The sequence below is a fragment of the Spea bombifrons genome, chromosome 2 (genome assembly GCF_027358695.1).
Source record: "Spea bombifrons isolate aSpeBom1 chromosome 2, aSpeBom1.2.pri, whole genome shotgun sequence".
In the NCBI taxonomy this organism is placed as follows: Eukaryota; Metazoa; Chordata; class Amphibia; order Anura; family Pelobatidae; genus Spea; species Spea bombifrons.
Window position 1 is genome coordinate 75,758,746 of NC_071088.1, and position 27,823 is coordinate 75,786,568.

Genomic DNA, 27,823 nt, shown 5'->3' on the forward strand with positions numbered 1-27,823 from the left:
GTTCATGACTGATTAGCACCTAAGCCATCTGGACTTACCTCCCAACAAATCAACATTTTCTGGTACCATACAATGTAAGTGGCCCATTTGTAGGCAGTGGGGACCATGAACCAGTTTGGGAGATCCTGTGATCTCAAATTACAGCATAGACTTCCATTACAGTTCCCACATGCCCTGCAGAACAACAATGTGGCTCTACTGGTTAAGCAGACCTGCACTCAGGGTATGGCTATACATTTCAAATTTTTTTTCTTTTTTTAAATTGCATAGAACCTATGCATTCTGACCGACATTAGCATAGCACACACAGGATAAGACCTTGTATGTTATAAAGTAATAAAGTTATGTGAAAAGCTATGCATACATTAAGCAGGTATGGGTTTTTTTTTGTTTGTTTATTTTCACACCAGGCACCACCCCATAAAAAGGAAACTGGTACAACCTGTAATCCTCCTGGAGCTTAGACCACTGCAGTGATTTTGTTGCAACATGCTATCCAACACAATTGCATAAAAATAAAAAAAATACGGGAGGCTGTAAACTACATCCTACGTCCCAGACGGCAGAAGCATATTGCTGAAAAGACTGTAAAATACAATATGTGTTTGGTCCGGAGTCCTCCTAGAGAAGTGATGCAAGAGCAGGACACCCATGTTAAACTTTAGGCCAGAATATTACTTCACTTAATATATGCTTAGTAAGCAAGTACCTTAATGGACTACACAACTGTAGCACTAACCTTAAGCCCCAAGCATTTGGTTTCCTGTTGTGAACAAAGGGTCCCTCCAACTTTTTTGTAAGATTAAGCCCCTAAAAACATAGTACTGCCAGTATGAACTACTGCATAGCGATGACTTTCTACGAGCAGCTTGCATATAAGAATATGCCATCTAACATATATAACCATTGTTATACAACTTCCACTTCTTCTAATTATTGAAGTCCCCTACCCTCAGCGCAATTTGGAACTCCCTTCCGTACTGTGGTATTATGCTTAGCATGCTTCTGGCACAGTATATATGTAAGAATCCATAACCCTGTCAGAAAACCTAAACACAACAAACAAAAACAACAAGAGAACGTTACAAAGAAAATATGATGTTTAATTTTCAAATACATTTTAAATGGTCTTTGATAGAAGTGCTTTTTTCTGTTCGCTGTGATGTATGCTGCGAGGACCACTTCCACAAGCTGGAGAACATCCAGCTGTCTACATGACACCGCTCCTCTCCAGAGGACGTGAATCTTCACAGCATGACCACAGTCTGACTTTCATAAAGTGTCACAATGCTTCAATAAATTAAGGAAGCCGTCTTCTCATCAGGGTGTAATTCTGCTCACTTCTGGGCCTTGATAAAGTCTTCACCCTTCTTAATTGAAGCCTTCAGTTCTGCCATAGACTCAGAAACCAGTTTTTCCTCAAAAGGAGTCAGCTTGCCCAAGCCCAAATTCTTCTCAATACCGTTTTTCTGGTATATATAAAAATAAAAAGCATTAGAGGAGAGCGACAACCAGCAGTATTTTCAGAATACCAAGATTGTTCACCAAGCAGATACACATTTACTGATAAAGGATCAAGCCCTACAATGTTTAATCAAACTCTTGCTGATGGAGAGGAAAGTCTTCATACAGGGGGGCAATCACATCTAACTTCAGCTGCAGAAAGTGAGCTAGTCTTGAATATGTATAACCAGTTGATGTGTAAAGTCATGTGTAAATTACTATGAGTACCTTAAAAAGACACTCAGAAGCAGTTGTTTCTGGACCACTGCCAACAATTAATCATCGGCTTCCCCGGCTCACAAACTAGACTATGCTAGTTTGTTTCTGGATAGCCATGACGTCTACGGGTTTAAATAGCATACACCCTTGAAATAGCAAGTGTCACGTGTCATGCAATTCTGGAATATGTTTTGGAATGTATTACATACCCCAAGCAGGAGAGGGGTGGAAAAGTAGGGGCTCTCTGTTTCTTCAGACCTGACAAAAGAGCACTCAATAACGCCCTCCTTTCCATTCATAGCATCCAAGAGAGAGAAAACAAAGCGTGCACCAGCATAGGCCATGGACAGTGTGGCAGAACCTGCAAAGTGATATACACGCACACATTAGTATATAGTGTCTCTATGTCACACTAGCTTGTGGATATGAAAACAAATTCCACGTTTGCACTACATTGACAGATAAGTTGCAAACTTTTTGTACTATGACAGACATTCAACAAACCTGATCCAGCTTTGGCTTTTACAACTTCAGTTCCAGCCTCTTGAATTCTGCCAATAAGAACTTCCAGTTGTTCTTGGGGGAACTCTACTTTTGGGGTGCTCTGTTGAATACAAAAAATAAAAAATGAATATGCATGGGACAAGATACATCTTTAGTACCACCAGGTATTTAGTTAAACACTCATCCACCGTGATGTTTACTTCAAGTTTAAGATGGCTACTCCTGTTATATCAGTAATTTTTCCAGCAAAATATTACATTAGACATCCACAACCATTACCGACTGGTGTCTTGGGAACAAATAGCATTATTACGATTTGGCAAACTTATTTGCTGGGCCATCAGAGAGATAGCCGAACCAGTTTTATTAAAGAACATCACAGATTAGCAGCACCCAAAGCCACAATTGAAGGAGCCGACTTTACCTGGGAGATGAGCGGGACAATTGTTTTACCAGCATGGCCACCAACCACAGGGACATTCACGCGTGCGGGGTCCAGGCCCTGGAGACAATAGATAAGTCTGTCAATTCCTCCTAAACAGTCATGCATGCTACACTGAACAATTAGCGCCATTTTAATCCTGTATAGCTCCAAATTAGTGTGGAACAGTTTTTAATCTAAAAACCTATATTCATTTATAGCAGCAGTTTCTATGCAACCTCACAATGATACATATACATCTATATACTGTGTTTCTTCACAAGCCTCCACATACCTTCAGTTCCGCAACAAAAGTGTTGGCTCGTACGATGTCCAGGGTAGTAACACCGAAAATGCGGTTGGGGTTGTAGACGCCATGTTTCTTAAACACTTCACTAGTAATAGGAATTGTTGAATTTACCTAAGTAATACATACAGAATTAGTCAAATGTCATTTGCGCAAAGGTTCTAGAGGGGAAAAAAAAAACACCTATTGGTGTTCCCTTAAAATATTTGTGCAGAACTCCTAAAAAGGTTGCAGTTATTAGGAACGCAGTTGGTTACAGAAGACAGACAATCTTGTTCACTCTGCTGGCTGACACAACTAAGCCTTCTCCTACTTAGGACACCACCCTACGTACATAATTTCCTTAGTAGGTTTCCTATCAGTTACTAATACATTTCTGAATTATATTGGTTTTGAATGCACCAGAAGTATGCCAAGGGGTACATGCAGAACGATAGAAGGCAAAGGGTATTCAGAAGATTGTGCCAGGACTTGTAACAGAGTATATAGAAAGAAGCAGAGCAACTTGCATCTTCTGAACCATTATTTCCTCCTTTCACTGGTCCAAATATTGTCAGTCACAGCTAATTTACACATTACCTTCTAAGCGTAGGCCTTGGTTACTCACCGGGTTGGCAATGATACAGATCATGGCTTGTGGGCAATACTTTGCACAGGCTTCAGTGAGGGTGGCCACAATGGAGGCATTTGTGTTGAACAAGTCATCACGAGTCATACCTTACATATATAAAGGGTTATTGGAAGAGAAGCATGTATACAAGTCACAAAGTCCAAGTACTAATTTTAACATAGCAAGCTTGTAGGATATAAAAAAAAAAAAAAAAAAAAAAAAAAAAAAAAATCATACCAGGTTTTCTAGGTACGCCAGCAGGGATGACTACAACCTCAGCACCTTTCAGACTCTCTGGCAGCTGATCAGGTCCTAGGTAACCTATAACAGGAAATAAAGCCAAATACATGCAGGTTGTGGGTGAATAGATAATGGACATTTAAGTATACTGCTCTGTACAAGACGTGCACCCCTAGTCTATGTTTACTAACATAATTAAATAAATAGTACAACCTTCTAGAAAACAATATATATATAAACAAGTCAAGTGCTCTTAAAAAAAAAAAAAAAAAAAAAAAAAAATTCAGTGTACGGTAAGTGACGACTGTCCTATTTTCAAGCAAATGTGGTGGGTAAGTTTCATGCACTTTACCTGTAACTTTGGCTCTGGTTTCAATGTGGCTCAGATCTGCAGCTACGCCTGGTGTGTGGGCAATATCATACAAAGTCAGGTTACTGATCAATGGGCTGTTCTTTAACAGGAGGGAGAGGGGCTGTCCAATTCCTCCAGAAGCTCCAAGCACAGCCACCCTGGCATTGTTCTGAACAAAACAAAAGAAGTTCAACACACGTTGAGAAATAGGAGTTCGTGAGATTTCCAGTGAATCTGGCATTTCAATCACATTTAGGCAGGCGGGCAGCAAGTGGGAGATAAGAGATCCACCCTCACTTGTGGTTAAGGGGGGGTCCACACTGGACTGTAAATATAGCATTCAGAAGAGAGATGAACAGCCTGTGATAAGATTTGAAGGTGCACTTGTGAATGCCCGTGCCCATAGCCTAAGCACTGTCCTAAGCCAGCACCGAGGGACCTAAAGGGCAAAGCTATTAATAAATTAGGCCGCACGTGTATGCTCTTGACATCTTTAGGTTGGTTGGTTACACTTCTTAGATCTAGAAAGTCTCCACACTTGTGTAAGCAAGGACGTACACAACAGCTTCCTGACATCACACGCCTTCCTGTTGTGACAAGGTCACCGACTCCTTTTTAAATATTATATATTGTGAACACACACACACACACACTTTTGCTTTAATGCCTACTGTATTACATATTCAGTCAACCTATGAGAATGGATGTTACAATACTTCATAATCCAAAATAAAATCCCATTAAAGGGACAATTCTTACAGAATCTTTTATTTTTGGTTTATAAGTGAACGGGTAGGTTCCCCAGCAGGTGCCTGACCTTGTCACAACAGCTGGCTACACACACACACACACACACACGTGAGTACAGCCCTAAGTGGAAATGTCCAAATTGGGCCAGTCTTGGCAATCTTCTTACAGCCGAGGCCATCTTTATGTAGAGCAACAATTCTTTTTTTCAGATCCTCTGAGAGTTCTTTGCCATGAGGTGCCATGTTGAGCTTCCAGTGACCAGTATGAGAGAGTGTGAGAGCGATAACACCAAATTTAACACACCTGCTCCCCATTCACACCTGAGACCTTATTACACTAATGAGTCACATGACACCGGGGAGGGGAAGTGGCTAATTGGGCCCTATTTGGACATTTCCACTTAGGGGTGTACTCACTTTTGTTGCCAATGTTTAGACATTAATGGCTGTGTGGCGAGTTATTTTCAAGGGAACAGAAAATTGACACTGTTATACAGGCTGTACGCACACTACTTTACATTGTAGCAGAGTGTCATTTCTTCAGTGTTGTCACATGAAAAGATATAATTAAAAAAAGAAGTGAGGGGTACATTCACTTTTGTGAGATACTGTGTGTATATATTATACACACACACACTTTCTATGGCTCCATATACCGAGAATATTTTTGTGACAGGTGGACTTTAAATCCTTTGGCCCCTTTATGGTACTTTACAAGAACGAGCGGAAAGCTTACCTGAATGCACTATTACCGAAAGCAAAGTGCAGTATCATTATACCGTATGTAATCTGAAGCACAGCGTGAGGTGTACCAGATCTTTTCAATCACACAGCCGTACCGTAACCTCAGGTGATTGCTCAATCGATTGGAACCCAACAAGCTGATGAGGATTACGTGACTGACAGAATGGACGCTGGCAAACACAATTAGTGGGTTGCACGTGCATCATGGGAGTTGTAGTTCCCCCAGCTGCAAGACAGCTATGTGTTGGCTACTAATGCCAACTGTCTGGAGGACAGACAAGGTAAAGGTCACTTAACATCTCTAGTGAATTAAATATCAAATGCAACCAGGGAAGAGAAGAAAGGTGAAGAAAGAGGGGAGGCAAAGGCAACAGTACAAAATACTGTCATTTACTTCAGAGACGTGTTAGAACAAGAGCTCATAGCCTCTAGGGTCAGACACAGCTGTAAAGTAAGGTAGAGGCTAATACAGTATGGAGATTTAGATATGCAAAGGATGGGCAGAAAGCTATCCAGAATATAAAGCGAGGCTAAGCACTTATCATGGTTCGACTCTTTACACCAGGAAAAAATATAAATAAAAAACACACTTATGTTAAATGTACCACCATTTATTCGCAGAGGACTCGGCTCCGGGTGTGATGCTTTTGGGGGCTTGCCAAGGTGAATAATGGCACTTTTAAGGGGATAAAGAAACTGTCACCTACGTAAAAGTGACACATATATATATATATATAATATATAATATATAGTAAGAATAAGACGCTGTTTTAAATTCCCGCCTGCAGTATCCCCTAAGCTCTGCACAGCACACACATGAAAGCCTTCTTTGTGTAACAGGCAGCCGTGCTCTGGCATTAGACCCATCGTACGAGTGTTCCCCACCCGGCTGGAGCCCGGGGCGTTACCTGCGCGCTGGTGGAAAGGCCTCGGATGAGCCCGCGGGCTGAGGGTCCGGCAATACGAGAGAACATGATGGTGACAGGCGGGAGAATCCGAAGCTAGTGCGGCAGCGCTGTATGACTCCAACGACCTCCAGCAGGAGAGACAGCAGCAAAGCGAGCGTCTGCGTCACTGCCCGGGAACGTCTGACGTCAGCTGTAACCCCCATCCCTCACGGCGGGCATTATTGTACGCGCGCGAAGGTCACTGCGCATGCGTCGTGTCGTTTTCAGGCTTTTCAATGACATTTCGGTAGAATGACGCTTTGAGCATAGAGTATGTGCTATACACTGGCATTATGTAATCACGGCAGCATACGGTTAATATATAGGTTGAGACTAGTTCCTATCCGGTAGAAGGACCATGTCCTTTACAGGTATAGGAAATAGCTTGCTCAGTGTGTGTGAGCTATTTTCTATCCAGCAAAATTACCTTTTGCCCCCTAGTGGTCAGGTCCTGTACAGGGATAGGAACTATCCAACTCATGTAAAGAGAGCTAGTTTCTATCCCTGTAAAGGACCTTTTGCTCCATTGTGGCCAGGTCCCGTTAAAGGATAGGAACTAGATGGTTCATGGTGAGAAATCTAGTTACCATCCATCTTAAGGACCCTTATCTCTCCAACTCACACAGGTCCCTTACAGGGATAGGAACTAGACGGTTCATAGTGAGCAATCTAGTTTCCATCCAGCTAAAGGACTTTTATACCTTCAGCTCACACAGGTCCTTTACAAGGATAACAATCCCTAGTTCCTATACTGCAAAGGGACTCATATCTCCAGCTCACACAGGTCCCTTAGAGGGATAGGAACTAGACGGTTCATAGTGAGCAATCTAGTTTCCATCCAGTTAAAGGACTCTTACACCTTCAGCTAACAATGGTCCTTTACAAGGATAACAATCCCTAGTTGCTATACTGCGAAGGGACTCATATCTCCAGCTCACACAGGTCCCTTACAGGGATTGAAACTAGACGGTTTATAGTGAGCAATCTAGTTTCCATCCAGCTAAAGGACTTTTATACCATCAGGTAACAATGATCCTTTACAAGGATAACAATCCCTAGTTCCTATACTGCAAAGGGACTCATATCTCCAGCTCACACAGGTCCCTTAGAGGGATAGGAACTAGACGGTTTATAGTGAGCAATCTAGTTTCCATCCAGCTAAAGGACTCTTACACCTTCAGCTAACAATGGTCCTTTACAAGGATAACAATCCCTAGTTGCTATACTGCAAAGGGACTCATATCTCCAGCTCACACAGGTCCCTTAGAGGGATAGAAACTAGACGGTTTATAGTGAGAAATCTAGTTTCCATCCAGCTAAAGGACTTTTATACCTTCAGCTCACACAGGTCCTTTACAAGGATAACAATCCCTAGTTCCTATACTGCGAAGGGACTCATATCTCCAGCTCACACAGGTCCCTTACAGGGATAGAAACTAGACGGTTTATAGTGAGCAATCTAGTTTCCATCCAGCTAAAGGACTTTTATACCATCAGGTAACAATGGTCCTTTACAAGGATAACAATCCCTAGTTCCTATACTGCAAATGGACTCATATCTCCAGCTCACACAGGTCCCTTAGAGGGATAGAAACTAGATGGTTTATAGTGAGTAATCTAGTTTCCATCCAGCTAAAGGACTCTTACACCTTCAGCTCACACAGGTCCTTTACAAGGATAACAATCCTTAGTATCTATACTGCAAAGGGACTCATATCTCCAGCTCACGCAGGTCCCTTACAGGAATAGGAACTAGACAGTTCATAGTGAGAAATCTAGCTTCCATGGTCTTGCCATGGTCATAAAGGCAAGAAAAATTCCAGAAACATTGTGTATTAGATTTTATTTACTCTAACGCGGTTTCATAACATACCCATAGATATTCCTAATAATAATTGTGTTAATGGGTACCAACATGTCCAATTGTCTTCCATCTGTCGTGGATTCACACCTTAACCCTGTGTGGTCCCTAATCTGAGCAGGAGAAAGACACAACCAATGGAGCCTTTCTTGGATATTCTCCCTTGTGTATGGCGGTCCGACGCACACAGCTGAGCTGTTCCCACTAGCTTTGGACTTTTCCGCTGCACAATACTCCATGGGCAACAGTTTATGCCAGGCTCCTATTCCAAAAAGCCACCACCATGTTTTGTGAGTGGTTGAGATAGACTGTTGAAGAAGAAGAAAAGAGTATAAACATCTATTTAAAGAAAAGAAACTGATTTTTAATTGCAATTCCAGATATATTATATGCGTTATGTTCATTTAATTATTTGTGAACATATATTATTATTACTATTATTTTGAAACATATACAGCTGTTGCTTTATTTTATCACATTCTCATATACATTGTGAAGATCTCAATTACAGACATGGCATTTAGTCTATAACAAATGAGTCTATTCACTAAAAAATGATGTGCAGTAGAGTTGAGATCCCTGGCTTAACTAGAGTGAGTTATCTCTCTCTAGACGCGCGCTCTCTCTTTCTCTATCTCGGCGCGCGCCCGCGCTCTCTCTCTCTCGGCGCGCGCCCGCGCTCTCTCTCTCTCTCTCGGCGCGTGCACGCTCTCTCTCCCTCTCGAGGCGAGCGCACGCTCTCTCTCCCTCTAGAGGCGAGCGCACTCTCTCTCTCTCTCCCTCGAGGCGAGCGCACGCTCTCTCTCCCTCGAGGCGAGCGCACGCTCTCTCTCTCTCCCTCGAGGCGAGCGCACGCTCTCTCTCTCTCCCTCGAGGGGAGCGCACGCTCTCTCTCTCTCCCTCGAGGCGAGCGCACGCTCTCTCTCTCTCCCTCGAGGCGAGCGCACGCTCTCTCTCTCCCTCGAGGCGAGCGCACGCTCTCTCTCTCTCTCTCCCTCGAGGCGAGCGCACGCTCTATCTCAGAGAGAGAGAGAGACGCACTTACTGGCACAGAGAGAGAGAAACACTCACTAGCACAGAGAGACACACACTCACTGGCACAGAGAGAGAGAGACACTCACTGGCACAGAGAGAGAGAGAGACACTCACTGGCACAGAGAGAGAGCCCATTTTTAGTCATTTGCACATCCCGGGCTGCTGCTTCTTCCTCTTCCTGTAGTTCTTTGTACCACACTCACTGGCACAGAGAGAGACACACACACACTCACTCACTGGCACAGAGAGAGAGAGACACACTCACTGGCACACAGAGAGAGAGAGACACTCACTGGCACAGAGAGAGAGAGAGAGAGAGACGCTCACTGGGACAGAGAGAGAGAGAGACGCTCACTGGCACAGAGAGAGAGAGAGAGACGCTCACGGCACAGAGAGAGAGAGACGCTCTCACGGGCACAGAGAGAGAGAGAGAGACACTCTCACGGGCACGGAGAGAGAGAGAGACGCTCTCATGGGCACAGAGAGAGAGAGGCTCTCACGGGCACAGAGAGAGAGAGACGCGCTTACGGGCACAGAGAGAGAGAGAGACACGCTTACGGGCACAGAGAGAGACGCGCTCACGGGCACAGAGAGAGAGACGCTCTCACGGGCACAGAGAGAGAGAGACGCTCTCACGGGCACAGAGAGAGAGAGACGCTCTCACGGGCACAGAGAGAGAGAGAGAGACGCTCTCACGGGCACAGAGAGAGAGAGAGACGCTCTCACGGGCACAGAGAGAGAGAGACGCTCTCACGGGCACAGAGAGAGAGAGAGGCTCTCACGGGAACAGAGAGAGACGCTCTCACGGGCACAGAGAGAGACGCTCTCACGGGCACAGAGAGAGACGCTCTCACGGGCACAGAGAGAGACGCTCTCACGGGCACAGAGAGAGACGCTCTCACGGGCACAGAGAGAGCCGCTCTCACGGGCACAGATAGAGACGTTCTCATGGGCACAGAGAGAGACGCTCTCACGGGCACAGAGATAGATGCTCTCACGGGCACAGAGAGAGACACTCGATGGCACAGAGAGATAGAGAGAGACACTCGATGGCACAGAGAGAGACACTCGATGGCACAGAGAGAGACACTCGATGGCACAGAGAGAGAGAGAGAGAGAGAGAGACACTCGATGGCACAGAGAGAGAGAGAGACACTCGATGGCACAGAGACTGAGAGAGAGAGAGACACTCGATGGCACAGAGACAGAGAGAGAGAGACACTCACTGGCACAGACACTGAGAGAGCGAGACACTCACTGGCACAGAGAGAGAGACACTTACTGGCACACAGAGAGAGAGACACTTACTGGCACACAGAGAGAGAGACACTGGCACTGAGAGAGAGACAGAGAGAGACACTCACTGGCACTGAGAGAGAGACAGAGAGAGACACTGGCACACAGAGAGAGAGACAGAGAGAGACACTCACTGGCACACAGAGAGAGAGACAGAGAGAGACACTCACTGGCACACAGAGAGAGAGACAGAGAGAGACACTCACTGGCACACAGAGAGAGACACTCACTGGCACACAGAGAGAGACACTCACTGGCACACAGAGAGAGAGACACTCACTGACACACAGAGAGAGACACACTCACTGGCACACAGAGAGAGAGACACTCACTGACACACAGAGAGAGACACACTCACTGGCACACAGAGAGAGAGAGACACTCACTGGCACACAGAGAGAGACACACTCACTGGCACACAGAGAGAGACACACTCACTGGCACACAGAGAGAGACACACTCACTGGCACACAGAGAGAGACACACTCACTGGCACACAGAGAGAGACACACTCACTGGCACACAGAGAGAGAGAGACACTCACTGGCACACAGAGAGAGACACACTCACTGGCACACAGAGAGAGACACACTCACTGGCACACAGAGAGAGACACACTCACTGGCACACAGAGAGAGACACACTCACTGGCACACAGAGAGAGACACACTCACTGGCACACACAGAGACACTCACTGGCACACAGGGAGAGACACACTCACTGGCACACAGAGAGAGACACACTCACTGGCACACAGAGAGAGACACACTCACTGGCACACAGAGAGAGACACACTCACTGGCACACAGAGAGAGACACACTCACTGGCACACAGAGAGACACACTCACTGGCACACAGAGAGAGACACACTCACTGGCACACAGAGACACACTCACTGGCACACAGAGAGAGACACAGAGAGACACAATCACTGGCACACAGAGAGAGATAGAGACACAATCACTGGCACACAGAGAGAGATAGAGACACAATCACTGGCAGAGAGACAGAGTGAGAGAGAGAGAGAAAGAGACTCACTGTGAATTATTTCACAGATTCAAGTTTCCTTCTGCCTCCATGATATTTTGTATTTTCAGTACTTCTGTTAAAACTGCATCCTCACAACCCACGTTATTGAAAAAGAAACAGCAGCCCAGCACAACTCAGCTCATTTGTAGTCATTTGCACTTCCCGCGCTGCTGCTGCTGCTGCTGCTGCTGCTGCTGCTGCTGCTGCTGCTGCTGCTGCTGCTGCTGCTGCTGCTGCTGCTTCTTCTTCCTGTAGTTCTTTGTACCATGTGGTCTGTTGACATCACCAGAGTCCTTCTACTGGGTAGGAACTAGCCGCTACCTTAATATATACACTGTCCTGTGGTATGTAGAACTCTTAGCGGAGTTTGAAATAGTCATACTGACCATCCTACTCCTAACTTCCATTTAATTTTTTAGTAATAAATACATAGAAGCATATACTTTGACGGCAGCTAAGAAGCATTCGGTCAATTATTTTCTTGCTTTAAAGATTTAAACCTTAATCAGTCAGGATATCCATATGGCTATCCCCTGGATGCTTAGATTCCCCTACTGTCAACTTCTACCGCTTCTGCTGGGTGCCAGTCCCATGTATCTGCCCCCTCAGTGGCATAGAGACATAGTTTGCATAGAGTCCCAGAAACCCTATGGCCATTCCTGGCTTTACGGTTACAAAAGGGTGTTGACTAGTGCAATATAGTATATACAAAAAAAATAATAATAATAAAAAAAAATATATATATATATATATATAGGAGATGGAGGATATTTTTCAGTAATAAGCAAAATTAGCTAATATCAAAGCAGGTGAAATATTTTTATCCATAAAATGTATGTCCCTAAAATACTCGTTTTCACATGTAGAGGAAAATAAAAAAAAATACATTTCATTATTGTAATATATATATAGATATATACCGTATATATATTTATATATATATATATATATAATTATTATATTGTAATGTGTATTATTGTAATATATATATATATATATAAATATATATATATATTGCATTGTAATATATATCTATACATTTATTATTATTATTGTATTGTTATATATATATATAATTGTAATATTATGGCTGGTTGGAGTAAATATAGTCGGAAGGTGGATTTAGAAAGTCCTAACTCCAGATACCCCCAGGAATTCTTGGCAGTGTAGTTAGAGGCATGGCTGGATATGGTTTTGTGATATGTTTATGTAACATTTAGATGTTTATTTATATTTGATTTTGTAAACATATGTTTGCTGCTTACATACATGTACATGTATGTCCTTATACATGTTAAAGGACACAGAACAGGGATTTAGATCCACACCTCCTACTAGAGAGGGACAGTCGCTTTTTGGGACCCCAATCAATCTGTTCCTCTTTCCTGGCATGATGTCACTCTTTGGTACTGGCCTGTTTTATCACGTTTACTGCATCATGGCATGGGTTGCGGATCCTGGTGTTTGAAACAATGGATGTGATCCTAAACAGGTTAACTTGGGAACTATGGGCCTAAATCCCTGTATAGTGTGTATTATCCAATCTAACCATTGTACAGCGCTATGGAATATGATGGTACTATATAAAACATGAAATAATATTTTATATCTACTATTTAACCGATACACAATCTGTAGTTTATTTTGACATTATTGTGCTCTCATACCCATCAAATACCGCTGTGCTAAAGGAAGGGGCATTAGTACTGTGGATTTGGGATTAGTTCTTCACTATTTATTCCCAGCTACGCTTATAAAAAAAATCCTATCACTCATGTGTCTGCTGACTGCTGCCAAATATCTGGATTTGGACCTTCAGATTTCAGCTGCAGACCCAATTCCTTGCTAAAGACAACAGGTATCCCACTCAGTGATGCATATATTAAAATATTAAAAATAGAGCATCAATAAATGGTTTTAGCTCAATGACCAACCTATGATTTAGTAAATCAATTCGCTAGATTTTCTGAAAAAAATAGACTGAAACCTAGCATTTACACTGAACCCGCAGGTATCGAATATCCTAAAATCAAAAGCGATATAGCAGCGGTACAGCTCCGTGGTGAATGTGGTTACGAACGGGAAACGCTGTTCTAAACATTAGAGAAACACCAGCTGCCGTTACGATTAAAAACTGTCGCCAAATCTTTGTCCGTAGTTCCATCTAGGCGGCCATGTTTACGGAGACAAAAGACGTGGGCTCCATGTACGATATTTGCCCATTCGAAATGTCAATGTAGACGTGTAAATCTCTTGTGTCTAGAACTCTGAAACGATGGCGTGTGCAGTTCCTTGACGTCACAGATAGTTACCACGAAGGCGTCCTTGGCGACATCTCCAGGTAAGTAAGCAAGTCTGCTGCAGAGACCGGGGGGCGAGAAGACTAATAACAATTCTCGCTAAAATCAGGGGCCACACAGAGTGATTTGCAAAAGACAACGGGACGTTGAGACGATGCAGAGATGCACTACATTTTTATATTTAAAAATAAAACGCTGGACATATTTATAAATACCCTTCCTTGTAAAATGGCATCATTTCCATAGAATACAAAAGTGAGATCGTTAAGTGCAGGTGTACTGGGTGTTTTCATAAATCTCTACATTCACTAAGACAAACAGTTTAATTCATCGTGGTGTATTTGTTGTCTGTTGAATTGGGATGTATTTGTCTGTTGCAGATCTACAACATCATTATTTTCTTACATATCATTATTTTAAAAGCAGCCAATGTGCTAAGACTGTTAGGAATTACCTGTTTCAAAAAAAAAAAGAAGAAAAAGACATACACAAACAATGGATGTGTCTATATCCAGGCTGTTTACCTTTATGAAGCACTGCATGATATTCTTTTGTTTGCGTGATACATATTTCTTTCAGTAAAATGAGTGGACTAGCCTTGTGCAGTGAAACAGAATTATATAACATCTTGAATCAAGCAACAAAGATCTCACGCTTGGCTGAACCTAACTATCTCTGTCTTTTAGGTGAGTGTTTTTTCTTAACTGGTTTTTAAGTTTTGTATCCTTCATGACAACGGCTGTTTGCTTTTTTAAACATTTCTGCTTTATTTGCGCTTAGCTGTAATTTTCTTCTTTTTCATTTACTGTACTCACACAAATTATATATTGGGGTGGGGGGGTTTCAGGGTTTTCAGGGATTTATTTAGATACCATTTTTTGGTATCATGATATCATCTAATTTACTATAAAAATAAAATATGGTGAAAATGAAAGAAAAACTTGACGTTTTTTACTCATCTACAAAACTAATAAAACAAACTGCTACATAGATTCATATCTGTCATTAGTTTAGAAATACTTAATGTTTTTATGTTTTTTTGCAAATTATAGGACAATAAGTACAAGTAGAGTATTGTTATTTCAAAAACATTTTTGTTTCAAATCTGGTCATCCTGCACCCATGCACTTTTTGGGAGATCTTTAAAGCTTCAGTTCAATTTACCCCCATGAATTTACATCTCCTTGTATATGTCACTGCTTAACAACACCCTTATATGTGTTCAGCAACATCTCCTGAGTACAGTGATACCACCGTGTATAGGTTTGTCGAGTTTGTTGGCTAAAAGGCCACATTTGGTACATGCGCACTTTAGATTTTCACATCTGATCATCATGCCCCCATGTCCACCTATTTGGGACATCTTTGAAGCCGACCTATTCAATTTACCCCACCAAACCATATATTTTTGAAAAGCATACACCCCAGGGTACTTCAAATGGTGACATTTGAACACTTTCCATGCACTAATTCTACCACCAGCCCTTCTGAAATTTTGATCAAAGCTTTATCTCAACAAAAAGTAAAAAAAGGTGCAAGATCACTGCCTATGGAACTGATTGGATGTTGCTGCTACAACAAGACCCCCTGAGCAACGGAAGCGAACATTAATCATGACGCTCTTTCCAGGAGAAGTGTAGTGCTATATTGAAAGACTCCATTTCTTTCAAGTATGGCGCTGCTCTACAGCTGGAAAGAGCGTTTAGGAAGCAATCAACAGACTTTGCACTTCCACCACAGGTAAAAAATGGGGAGAAAGAGGTGAGATAAATAGTGAGGAAGAGAAGCGATGGTAAGAAAATAGAGAAAAAAAAGAGAAAGATATAGGGGAGAGAAAACGAGGAGGAGAGATAAGAGAGAAAGGGCAGGTGATGAGAAAGAGGAGAGATGAGGAGAAAGGGCAGAGATAAAAATAAACAAGATAGAGATGAGAAGAAAGGGGAGAGATAATGAAGAAGGGGGAGATAATAGGAACTGAAATGGTCTCCAAAATGCACATGACAAAAATAGGGCTAGAATATCATAGATGTGTTAGATTTTTAATCTTAGACTGGCTGCATTCTTTGAAGGGCATTGTATATCATCTTATAAACCTTAGATATATCTATTAAATTTAGATGGTCTCTATGAGGTCTCTATTCTCAATTTCATGTATTCACCGCAGTGATCTCATGTCAGTGCATAGGGAAGAAAGTATAGGTCCGCCAGAAAACTGTGGGTTTGTTTTGGTTATTGGCAATCCCTAAGACTGCTAACCTCTTAGCAATTAACTGAGGATTTTATTTTGTATAATATATATAAATATTTTATTATGATTTTTTAGTATGATTAAATATACTACTTATAGAAGTATTTGTTCTTTTTTTCCTCTTTTGATGATTGAACAATATGTCACTGACCCTTTAACTTTTTAAATTGTCTCTGATCTGAAGTGTCAAAACAACATATTGAGGCATTGCTTTTTGTACATACATCAGGGCATATATACATACAAACGTATATGTTGGTTTTGAATTTGTAAAATTCCAATTACCATATATTAAATCTAAGTTATGCAGATATGCAATGTTACTATAGCCTTCTTCTGAAAGCATACAACTTTTTTCCCTGTAGATGCACGTTCTAAGAGAGAATACAATGAGGGTCACATTATAACTGCCCGAAGAGCCAAAAAGGTAAACTGAAGATCTCCGGAACACTCTACGCCGTCAAATGTGCCTCGTATGATAAAAGGAGTGTCCCGTTTAAAGTAACAATTTTGTCCCTTGCAAATGTGTGGAAGTTATCACAAGATCCCATCCTATGCACTTGCAGAATGTACCAACCCCGAGATCCATTCCACCCAATACACATGCCTTGCTTACCAGTGCACTATAATCACCACCAGCAAACTGTGTTGGTATAAAAGCCACAAACACAGGGGTCAGTGCACTACAGCTCTTTGACTGCAGCTTCTCCTAAGGGTAAAATGCCCTTTCTTTCTCAGCTAAAGAATCCATATTAACCCGTTCAGTCCCATTAGGACGTACCAGTACGTCTTTAAAACATGTGCCAGGAAGTTAATTAGAAAGTACCAGTGTGTCCAGACTTGCAGCCGCAGGACATCTATTGGCAGCCTGGACTCTTCTTCGAGCTCTGGTACATGGTCATACAATACAAAGAATGCCTGATCACGCGACACCCACTGGAATTTCACTTGAAGACAGGAAAGCCCTGCTGGACTTATTGCAAACAGCAATGCAGAGCTATGGAACCCTACTTACTGATCACTAGAAACAGTGGGAAAAAAAAAAAAAAAAAGGTGGATAATAAAATAAATACAAATATATTTTTTTTAAAGTGTCCCTTAGCCTACTAGAAGTAGAAAAAATCACTACCCCAATCCCCTTAAGCCCATAGTATAAAAACATGTAATATAGGGTAATATAGAAAGCATATATGTGGGGTTTTATGTAAATTAAGGCATTTTTGCTCACCATAGGATGAAAACGATGAATGTTTCCTGTTACCCGAGTCTCTAGAGTTGGACTGTGTCAAGTATTGTGTGGTTTATGATGGCCATACTGATTCTTTGGATGGAGAAGGTAAGATCTTATTTTGAAACTGTGATTTAAAACCCTTGTTGTGACCTATCCATTAAGAATGATCCCATAGTCTATTCATGAAAGCAGAGTTAGGCTAGGTTTCCACTTGGGTTTTTTTAGCTAAAAACGCCTATAAAAACGCCAATAGCGCCACCTGGCGTTTTTTTGTGAAAAACGCATGCAGCCAGATGTTAGCTGTAATTCAATAGGAAATCGCAAAATGCCATTTCCACTTGGCGTTTTTCTGTTTGGCGTTTTTTTAGTCCTCTTTGGCGTTTTTCTGCTTTTTTGGGGCCATCATTTGGGGCCAATCTTCCCAGAGGAGCAGACATTCGAAATAAAGCATGCCTTACAAACCACAGAAAAGAGACAAAAGGGTCTACCAAGTAAATGACATCAGGAGAGGGCAGATACTTGCCATTTATCCTAATCCCTTTTAGCTGGGTGAAACTTCTAACTTGTAAAGGCTGGAAAAACTGCCTAAGGTCAAAAAAAGCAATTTCCACAGAAAGGCTAAAACGCCAGAAAAAACTGCAGAAAAAATGCCAAAACGCAGGTAAATGCAGCGGCAGTTTTCTTGGCAGTTTTCCTGGCGTTTTTCATCAAGAAAAAAACGCCGGACAAAAACCCAAGTGGAAACCTAGCCTTAGGCTTGGTTTCCATTGGGGTTTTTTTTGCTAAAAACGCCTATAAAAACGCCAATAGCGCCACCTGGCGTTTTTTTGTGAAAAACGCATGCAGCCAGATGTTAGCTGTAATTCAATAGGAAATCGCAAAATGCCATTTCCACTTGGCGTTTTTCTGTTTGGCGTTTTTTCAGTCCTCTTTGGCGTTTTTCTGCTTTTTTGGGCTCTGTGGCAGTTTTTCAAAACCGCAGCATGTTGACACTCTGGCGTTTTTTGCAAGAAATCTTGGCTTTTTTTCTCCAATAGAAGTCTATGGGAGAGAAAAAACGCCATGAAAAAGCCATGTGGGTTTATTGCCTTGGCGTTTTTTATGGCGTTTTTTCCACAGTTACAATGCAGAGGATGGACCCAGTATTTGTGTGTCCTACGAGAAATAGGCTGAAAACAAACAGTTTCACACAAAACAAAGTCCTGGACTGGTTCATATTGAATTTTACACCATTTGGAACAAACATGCCATTACAAACAAACATACGCGACCGGATCCTGCGTGCCAAAAGCAACAGCAAACAATTTGCACCATCATTTGGGGCCAATCTTCCCAGAGGAGCAGACATTCGAAATAAAGCATGCCTTACAAACCACAGAAAAGAGACAAAAGGGTCTACCAAGTAAATGACATCAGGAGAGGGCAGATACTTGCCATTTATCCTAATCCCTTTGAGGCTAGGTTTCCACTTGGGTTTTTTTAGCTAAAAACGCCTATAAAAACGCCAATAGCGCCACCTGGCGTTTTTTTGTGAAAAACGCATGCAGCCAGATGTTAGCTGTAATTCAATAGGAAATCGCAAAATGCCATTTCCACTTGGCGTTTTTCTGTTTGGCGTTTTTTCAGTCCTCTTTGGCGTTTTTCTGCTTTTTTGGGCTCTGTGGCAGTTTTTCAAAACTGCAGCATGTTGACACTCTGGCGTTTTTTGCAAGAAATCTTGGCTTTTTTTCTCCAATAGAAGTCTATGGGAGAGAAAAAACGCCATGAAAAAGCCATGTGGGTTTATTGCCTTGGCGTTTTTTATGGCGTTTTTTCCACAGTTACAATGCAGAGGATGGACCCAGTATCTGTGTGTCCTACGAGAAATAGGCTGAAAACAAACAGTTTCACACAAAACAAAGTCCTGGACTGGTTCATATTGAATTTTACACCATTTGGAACAAACATGCCATTACAAACAAACATACGCGACCGGATCCTGCGTGCCAAAAGCAACAGCAAACAATTTGCACCATCATTTGGGGCCAATCTTCCCAGAGGAGCAGACATTCGAAATAAAGCATGCCTTACAAACCACAGAAAAGAGACAAAAGGGTCTACCAAGTAAATGACATCAGGAGAGGGCAGATACTTGCCATTTATCCTAATCCCTTTTAGCTGGGTGAAACTTCTAACTTGTAAAGGCTGGAAAAACTGCCTAAGGTCAAAAAAAGCAATTTCCACAGAAAGGCTAAAACGCCAGAAAAAACTGCAGAAAAAACGCCAAAACGCAGGTAAATGCAGCGGCAGTTTTCTTGGCAGTTTTCCTGGCGTTTTTCATCAAGAAAAAAACGCCGGACAAAAACCCAAGTGGAAACCTAGCCTAAGGCTTGGTTTCCATTGGGGTTTTTTTTTGCTAAAAACGCCTATAAAAACGCCAATAGCGCCACCTGGCGTTTTTTTGTGAAAAACGCATGCAGCCAGATGTTAGCTGTAATTCAATAGGAAATCGCAAAATGCCATTTCCACTTGGCGTTTTTCTGTTTGGCGTTTTTTCAGTCCTCTTTGGCGTTTTTCTGCTTTTTTGGGCTCTGTGGCAGTTTTTCAAAATCGCAGCATGTTGACACTGGCGTTTTTTGCAAGAAATCTTGGCTTTTTTTCTCCAATAGAAGTCTATGGGAGAGAAAAAACGCCATGAAAAAGCCATGTGGGTTTATTGCCTTGGCGTTTTTTATGGTGTTTTTTCCACAGTTACAATGCAGAGGATGGACCCAGTATTTGTGTGTCCTACGAGAAATAGGCTGAAAACAAACAGTTTCACACAAAACAAAGTCCTGCACTGGTTCATATTGAATTTTACACCATTTGGAACAAACATGCCATTACAAACAAACATACGCGACCGGATCCTGCGTGCCAAAAGCAACAGCAAACAATTTGCACCATCATTTGGGGCCAATCTTCCCAGAGGAGCAGACATTCGAAATAAAGCATGCCTTACAAACCACAGAAAAGAGACAAAAGGGTCTACCAAGTAAATGACATCAGGAGAGGGCAGATACTTGCCATTTATCCTAATCCCTTTTAGCTGGGTGAAACTTCTAACTTGTAAAGGCTGGAAAAACTGCCTAAGGTCAAAAAAAGCAATTTCCACAGAAAGGCTAAAACGCCAGAAAAAACTGCAGAAAAAACGCCAAAACGCAGGTAAATGCAGCGGCAGTTTTCTTGGCAGTTTTCCTGGCGTTTTTCATCAAGAAAAAAACGCCGGACAAAAACCCAAGTGGAAACCTAGCCTAAGGCTTGGTTTCCATTGGGGTTTTTTTTTGCTAAAAACGCCTATAAAAACGCCAATAGCGCCACCTGGCGTTTTTTTGTGAAAAACGCATGCAGCCAGATGTTAGCTGTAATTCAATAGGAAATCGCAAAATGCCATTTCCACTTGGCGTTTTTCTGTTTGGCGTTTTTTCAGTCCTCTTTGGCGTTTTTCTGCTTTTTTGGGCTCTGTGGCAGTTTTTCAAAATCGCAGCATGTTGACACTCTGGCGTTTTTTGCAAGAAATCTTGGCTTTTTTTCTCCAATAGAAGTCTATGGGAGAGAAAAAACGCCATGAAAAAGCCATGTGGGTTTATTGCCTTGGCGTTTTTTATGGCTTTTTTCCACAGTTACAATGCAGAGGATGGACCCAGTATCTGTGTGTCCTACGAGAAATAGGCTGAAAACAAACAGTTTCACACAAAACAAAGTCCTGGACTGGTTCATATTGAATTTTACACCATTTGGAACAAACATGCCATTACAAACAAACATACGCGACCGGATCCTGCGTGCCAAAAGCAACAGCAAACAATTTGCACCATCATTTGGGGCCAATCTTCCCAGAGGAGCAGACATTCGAAATAAAGCATGCCTTACAAACCACAGAAAAGAGACAAAAGGGTCTACCAAGTAAATGACAGCAGGAGAGGGCAGATACTTGCCATTTATCCTAATCCCTTTTAGCTGGGTGAAACTTCTAACTTGTAAAGGCTGGAAAAACTGCCTAAGGTCAAAAAAAGCAATTTCCACAGAAAGGCTAAAACGCCAGAAAAAACTGCAGAAAAAACGCCAAAACGCAGGTAAATGCAGTGGCAGTTTTCTTGGCAGTTTTCCTGGCGTTTTTCATCAAGAAAAAAACGCCGGACAAAAACCCAAGTGGAAACCTAGCCTAATGGAAATCTAGCCTATAAAAACGCCAATAGCGCCACCTGGCGTTTTTTTGTGAAAAACGGCTGCAGCCAGATGTTAGCTATAATTCAATAGGAAATCGCAAAATGCCATTTCCACTTGGCGTTTTTCTGTTTGGCGTTTTTTCAGTCCTCTTTGGCGTTTTTCTGCTTTTTTGGGCTCTGTGGCAGTTTTTCAAAACTGCAGCATGTTGACACTCTGGCGTTTTTTGCAAGAAATCTTGGCGTTTTTCTCCAATAGAAGTCTATGGGAGAGAAAAAACGCCATGAAAAAGCCATGTGGGTTTATTGCCTTGGCGTTTTTTATGGCGTTTTTTCCACAGTTACAATGCAGAGGATGGACCCAGTATCTGTGTGTCCTACGAGAAATAGGCTGAAAACAAACAGTTTCACACAAAACAAAGTCCTGGACTGGTTCATATTGAATTTTACACCATTTGGAACAAACATGCCATTACAAACAAACATACGCGACCGGATCCTGCGTGCCAAAAGCAACAGCAAACAATTTGCACCATCATTTGGGGCCAATCTTCCCAGAGGAGCAGACATTCGAAATAAAGCATGCCTTACAAACCACAGAAAAGAGACAAAAGGGTCTACCAAGTAAATGACATCAGGAGAGGGCAGATACTTGCCATTTATCATAATCCCTTTTAGCTGGGTGAAACTTCTAACTTGTAAAGGCTGGAAAAACTGCCTAAGGTCAAAAAAAGCAATTTCCACAGAAAGGCTAAAACGCCAGAAAAAACGCCAAAACGCAGGTAAATGCAGCGGCAGTTTTCTTGGCAGTTTTCCTGGCGTTTTTCATCAAGAAAAAAACGCCGGACAAAAACCCAAGTGGAAACCTAGCCTTATAACAGCTTTTCTTATAAATGGAGTACAAACAGTGACTGCAACGATAATCAACGGTTCTGTAGCCAAGATAGATGTTTTTGTTTTTTAAATAACTGTAATAGAAATTTTAAAGCTTTTCATTGTGTTCATATATGTATATATATAGTTAAATTAAGTGTAATAGTGAAAAGAGGCATGGACTGTACCTTACATACAGAGCCATATCCATACTGTGGTGGCAGAGAGCAGCAGAAATGTGTGTGAGAGAGAGAGGTAATATAATGCTTTTTGGTATCTTATTTTAATGGAGAACCAATACACTTGTTTATTAATGATGATATTTAATATTAAATAATTATATTATTATTATTATTATTATTATCTTTTATATTTATATAGTGCCAACAGTTTACGCAGCGCTTATTATAATTCATATTAATTCAAGTAGTGCTCTTTCGGTTTGTTCCTTTATAATTCATGGAGAATCTCATTGATGCAGGTTTGCTCACCCTAGTTTTGAATCACCTACAAGGTTTTGGTTTTGTAAATAAACTCATCTGGCACGATACATTAAATAAATGATGCTGTAAACTGATAACAGCTAATGGATTTATTTTTACCACCCAAAAACATATTTTTGTACTTTTGTTTATTTATGCACCCATTCTTTTATTTTAAAGTAATTTTGATTTTATTTTATTAGGGACATCATATACATCTGACAGCTATAGCCAGCCATACTCATTCTTAAAAAAAAATTATTGTTTACCGTTTCTGGTTCTTTACCAGGTCCAGCTATAGAATGTGCCAAGCTCATGGCAGAAGTCTGCCGTCACCCAGTCATGGTATTAGCAGGAGGCTATGAGAATTTCTCTGCCCGTTACCACTTCTTCAGGTCTCAGAAAGTGTTTTGGATGCCTCAGGTAAAGTTAAGCACAGTATGACCAAACCACAGTGTATAAAAAATAAAGGGAAAGTTTAATGAAAGAATGCAATTAAGATAAAAAAAATAAAGCATTTACCTCACCTACAATTTGCAGTCCTGCTGCACCAGCATCCCTCCTCCTCCATGATTCAACTTTTCTTGCCACTGATTGGCATACCTGTGTACCCACCCGAGTTGGCCCGGAGAACTCTGAGAGAAGCGCTGCTTCTCCGGGTCAACACCTGAACCCTCCGGGTCGCAGGAGCAGGGTCCTGACACACTCACCTCCCATCTCCCCACCCATTTCCCCCTTAAATGGGGGTGTTTCCCGCAATGTTAGTGGGACCGCCCACTGACATAAAATGCATTTGATGGCTGGAGTTTCTTTTTAAGTCATTTCAAACAGCAAACCCAGGAGCTACTTAGAATTTTAGCAGATGCCAGTCCTAGTTGAAAAAGGAGGGGTTCACAGACTGCATTAAAATCAGCCCTGCTTGAAATGAAACAACATAGTAGTTTCTTCACACTTGAATGTGAGTTTGCAGCATCAAGCATATTCACTACTGCCAGCTTGCACTCATATTAACTAACACTTGATTTTAACCTACTTGACATGAAAATACTTGTCGGGAATAAAGTGGGGCCCAACAAGTGCCTCCCTTTTCCCACTCCTTATGCAGTAGGGGATTATAAAAAAATAACAGGGGATATAGTGCCCACTTATACTACCCCCCACATCGCCTCATGTGCCCAATAGGATGGGGGGTAGGGTTAAAATGTACTAGATGACAAATAGGGGATTTTTTACAAAAAATATTTGTTCATTTTGCAAACGCAATGGTTTCATCCCACAAAACATAGGGAGGTGAGAGAAATGAGTGGGTTCCATTGTTCTTTAGAGAGCCCCCACCATCTTCCCAGTGGGTGGTGGCATAAATGGCCTTTATGCCCCCTAGGGTGTTAAAATATACTTTAAGCACTGGCATGAGATAACGGCATGGAGGAGTACACAGAAAGGGCTCTGTGGCTCCCATAGTTTTTTAAAATTATATTTGAATAATTCAGTACCCCCAGGTTATTGACATATTAAACACATCGCTTTCCAAATGTGAAGTAGAGGAAGATGTTTTGTTTGTTTCTTTTAATAATAATAATAAAAGCTTAGGGTTTTGGGTTATTTTTAATGCTTACGATTTTGAGAGTTACAGGCAAGGGCATGTAGCAAAGTGATTGTGTATTTATTTTATAAAGTGTGTCTTCTCTCCTTTTTGGCAGGAAATAGATGATTTTAAACCACACCCCATAGAAATAATGCCAAGTCTGTTATACCTGGGTGATATTCGACAAGCAAGTGACCGTTACATTCTAAAGGATCTAAAGATCAAATCCCAGGTTAATGTTTCTCCTGAACCAGTAAATGTGTAAGTGCCGCTATCACTTTCTATCAGATTCATATTATACACCCTGACAAAGCATTTTGAATGTAAGGCAGCATACAATATTTCCTTATTTTGATGTTATGGCCTTTCCTGGAGGTTGGGGTTTATTCACTAAAACTGTAATCGGCAGGTGAGTTTACAGGAGAGCTGCAGTTTCAACTCACCAACTTCACTATGCATTATGAACAGCCAACCCCAGGATGTGGACCTTACACCTTACTGTTCTACAGAGAAAACACTTGCCAGGTTTGGCACTTCACAATGGAAAGGCAGCGAATTATAACCACAGCACCCTTACAAACTCACCTGCAAAACTCCCACTTTTGTGATATAAGCCCAAATGGCTACTGTATACTATATACTGTATGGAAGATATATACACCAATAAGCCATAACATACCAACCAATGAGGTCCAGGTGGTGAACCGGCGACAGGGTCATGGGCGGCCAACGCTCATTGATGCACGTGGGAGGCAAAGGCTGGCCCATGTGGTCAAATCCAACAGGTGAGCTACTGTAGCTCAAATTGCGGAAAAAGTTAATGCTGGTTCAGAGTGAAACGTTTCAGAACACACAGTGCATCACAGTTTGTTGTGTATGGCGCAGACCAGTAAAGGTGCCGATGCTGATCCCTGTCCACTGCCGAAAGTGCCTACAATGGACACGTGAACATCAGAACTGGACCATGGAGCAACGGAAGAATGTGGCCTGATCTGATGAATGTCGTTTTCTTTTACATCATGTGGATGGCCGGGTGCATGTGCGATGCTTACCTGGAGAATGCATGGCACCAGGATGCATCCATGGAGGCCCCACCTTGCAACGTTCAGGACTTACAGGATCTGCTGCTAACGCCTTGGTGCAGATACCACAGCAAACCTTCAAAGGTCTAGTGGAGTCCATGCCTCAATGGTTCGGGGCTGTTCTAGCAGCAAAAAGGGGACCTACACAATATGACGCAGGTGGTCGTAATGTTATGGCTGATTGGTATATACATGTTCACAACCTGTTAAATACATTATAGAGCTAAGTTAATGCTTTGGAATAATTGTAGGTTGGTTGCAGTGGCACAGTATTAAAACCCAAGAGCAAAAACGTCTGAATTGCATAATGAGGACCATGTTATAAAAGTGTATAACCACCTCAAGCTGTCAGAAACAGAGATGTATTAATAGGCCATTTGTTATAACACATCTAGAATTTTGTATTAAGTTCTGGAGTCTAGGTCCACTTAAAAAACATAAATCATTTTCAAAGATGGACAGTAAAAGTGGTTTATGCTATAGATAAAACAATTGTGGACATTTCTTATTGCATTCTTTCCATTTTAGGTGGAGAAAAACAATGATGCTGAAAGGGTCACTTAACTTTTTATCTGAAATCATACACTCTACGTTTCAATGTGAAAATGAAGATTAATATATTTAGCAAAGTTATGACACATAATGGTTTCCCTAATGCTAGTGAGATTTTTTTTCATCTAGTTCTCTAGAAAATGTCCACGTTCTGCATATTCCAGTCACAGACACCGCCGATTCAGACCTCCTCCAGTCTTTCCCAAGTGTGTGCGCATTTATAGGTAAGGCAACACATTGACAACTTCCTCCTGCAGAGAGTATCTGGCATCAGCTATCTCCTGAAGATCTATTCAAAGAACTACAGGCTGGGAGAGAGCAGTTGTCCAAAGCTTGTACTAGGGGGTGTACCATCCTTACACCCTTACAAGTATATATATATATTTCTAGAAGAGCAGCCACAAATCACGTGTGTTATCTCCTGTTTGCTATCTTTTTAGATGCCCACATGGGTCCAAATTGTGCCGTTCTGGTGTTCTCTAAGCTGGGGATCAGTAGTAGCAGTGCTGTGGTGATTGCATATCTCATGCATTGCAAAAAGTGCTCCTTAAAGGTAACATTTACCTGTTTTGTGCTAAACAGAAACATGTTGTGCCCTTTCTCACTGTCTTGCTAATGGAGCAAAAGTGTATACTGTATTTAACAGCCCAAATGCATGCCCAGAGTCCTGTCCAAGTTCACAGCAGTGTAGAAAGTCCACAGTAAGAACACAGAAACATCTATACAGCTAGGAAATGATATTTAAAACACCCCTCGTAGTGATCTCAGTATTGTAATTTTAATTGCATTGATGAGCACTGTAACATAAATATGGGTAGTATGCTTTTGGGTGACCCCAGTCACAGAGGGAATTCAATTTTTCTGCTCACTGATACTCAAGCAGATATTATTTCTTGTTAGGGTGCAATAAAAAGATGTGCTTTAACTGTATTTAAACAAGTCACATTTACCATGGTCTGCCATGGTTTTGTTGGTTCTTTTTTCAGGAGGCCTGGGCACATGTCCTGAAATGCAAAGCCAACATGAGGCCAAACAGAGGCTTTGTGGAACAACTGCTGGAGTGGGAAAAAACTATTCTAGGACAGGCAGCGACAGACATATCTGACCCGAAATTTTGATCTCTGATGTTCTAGCTAGAGCAGTATGTATCCCTATAACGTTTAATGAGGATAGCTTTCTCTGTTACTGGAGATATTGGGAATAATGGGTGACCCCGCAACACATTGGACACAAGCTCATTTTTAAGTCAATAGCAAGTAGCAAAAATAAATCAATAACCACACAGAACATAAAGCGCTGACAATGTGCTTACTTTGATTTACTTTGTTGATATAAAGTGATTGTCTTGAGCTGCTCTTACTGTTTTTTTGTCATCTTATGAAGATATGTGTTTCTATGGCATGAAAATGCAAGCGAACCCAGTGGTGGATCTCCAGATGTTGTTCAATTACAACATGATTTTCAGAC

The 27,823-nt window shown here is 41.7% G+C and overlaps 2 protein-coding genes across 2 annotated transcripts; one reads left to right on the forward strand and one right to left on the reverse strand.

The window, feature by feature from the left end:
- Positions 1-1,082: 1,082 nt before the first annotated feature.
- On the reverse strand, positions 1,083-6,734 carry MDH2 (malate dehydrogenase 2). Its single transcript, XM_053454850.1, has 9 exons — positions 6,558-6,734; positions 4,157-4,325; positions 3,802-3,885; positions 3,562-3,671; positions 2,943-3,068; positions 2,651-2,728; positions 2,227-2,326; positions 1,932-2,083; positions 1,083-1,469 (listed from the first exon to the last, which is right to left on the reverse strand). Exons 1-9 carry the CDS (start codon positions 6,621-6,623, stop codon positions 1,338-1,340), a joined length of 1,017 nt encoding a protein of 338 aa, XP_053310825.1. The 5' UTR covers positions 6,624-6,734; the 3' UTR covers positions 1,083-1,337.
- STYXL1 (serine/threonine/tyrosine interacting like 1) lies at positions 5,573-27,679 on the forward strand. Its single transcript, XM_053454851.1, has 9 exons — positions 5,573-5,930; positions 14,699-14,805; positions 16,733-16,794; positions 17,601-17,703; positions 23,427-23,560; positions 24,838-24,983; positions 26,486-26,580; positions 26,797-26,909; positions 27,343-27,679. The coding sequence occupies exons 2-9, from the start codon at positions 14,703-14,705 to the stop codon at positions 27,472-27,474; spliced, it is 888 nt and encodes a 295-aa protein (XP_053310826.1). The 5' UTR covers positions 5,573-5,930; positions 14,699-14,702; the 3' UTR covers positions 27,475-27,679.
- The last annotated feature ends 144 nt before the right edge of the window (positions 27,680-27,823 follow it).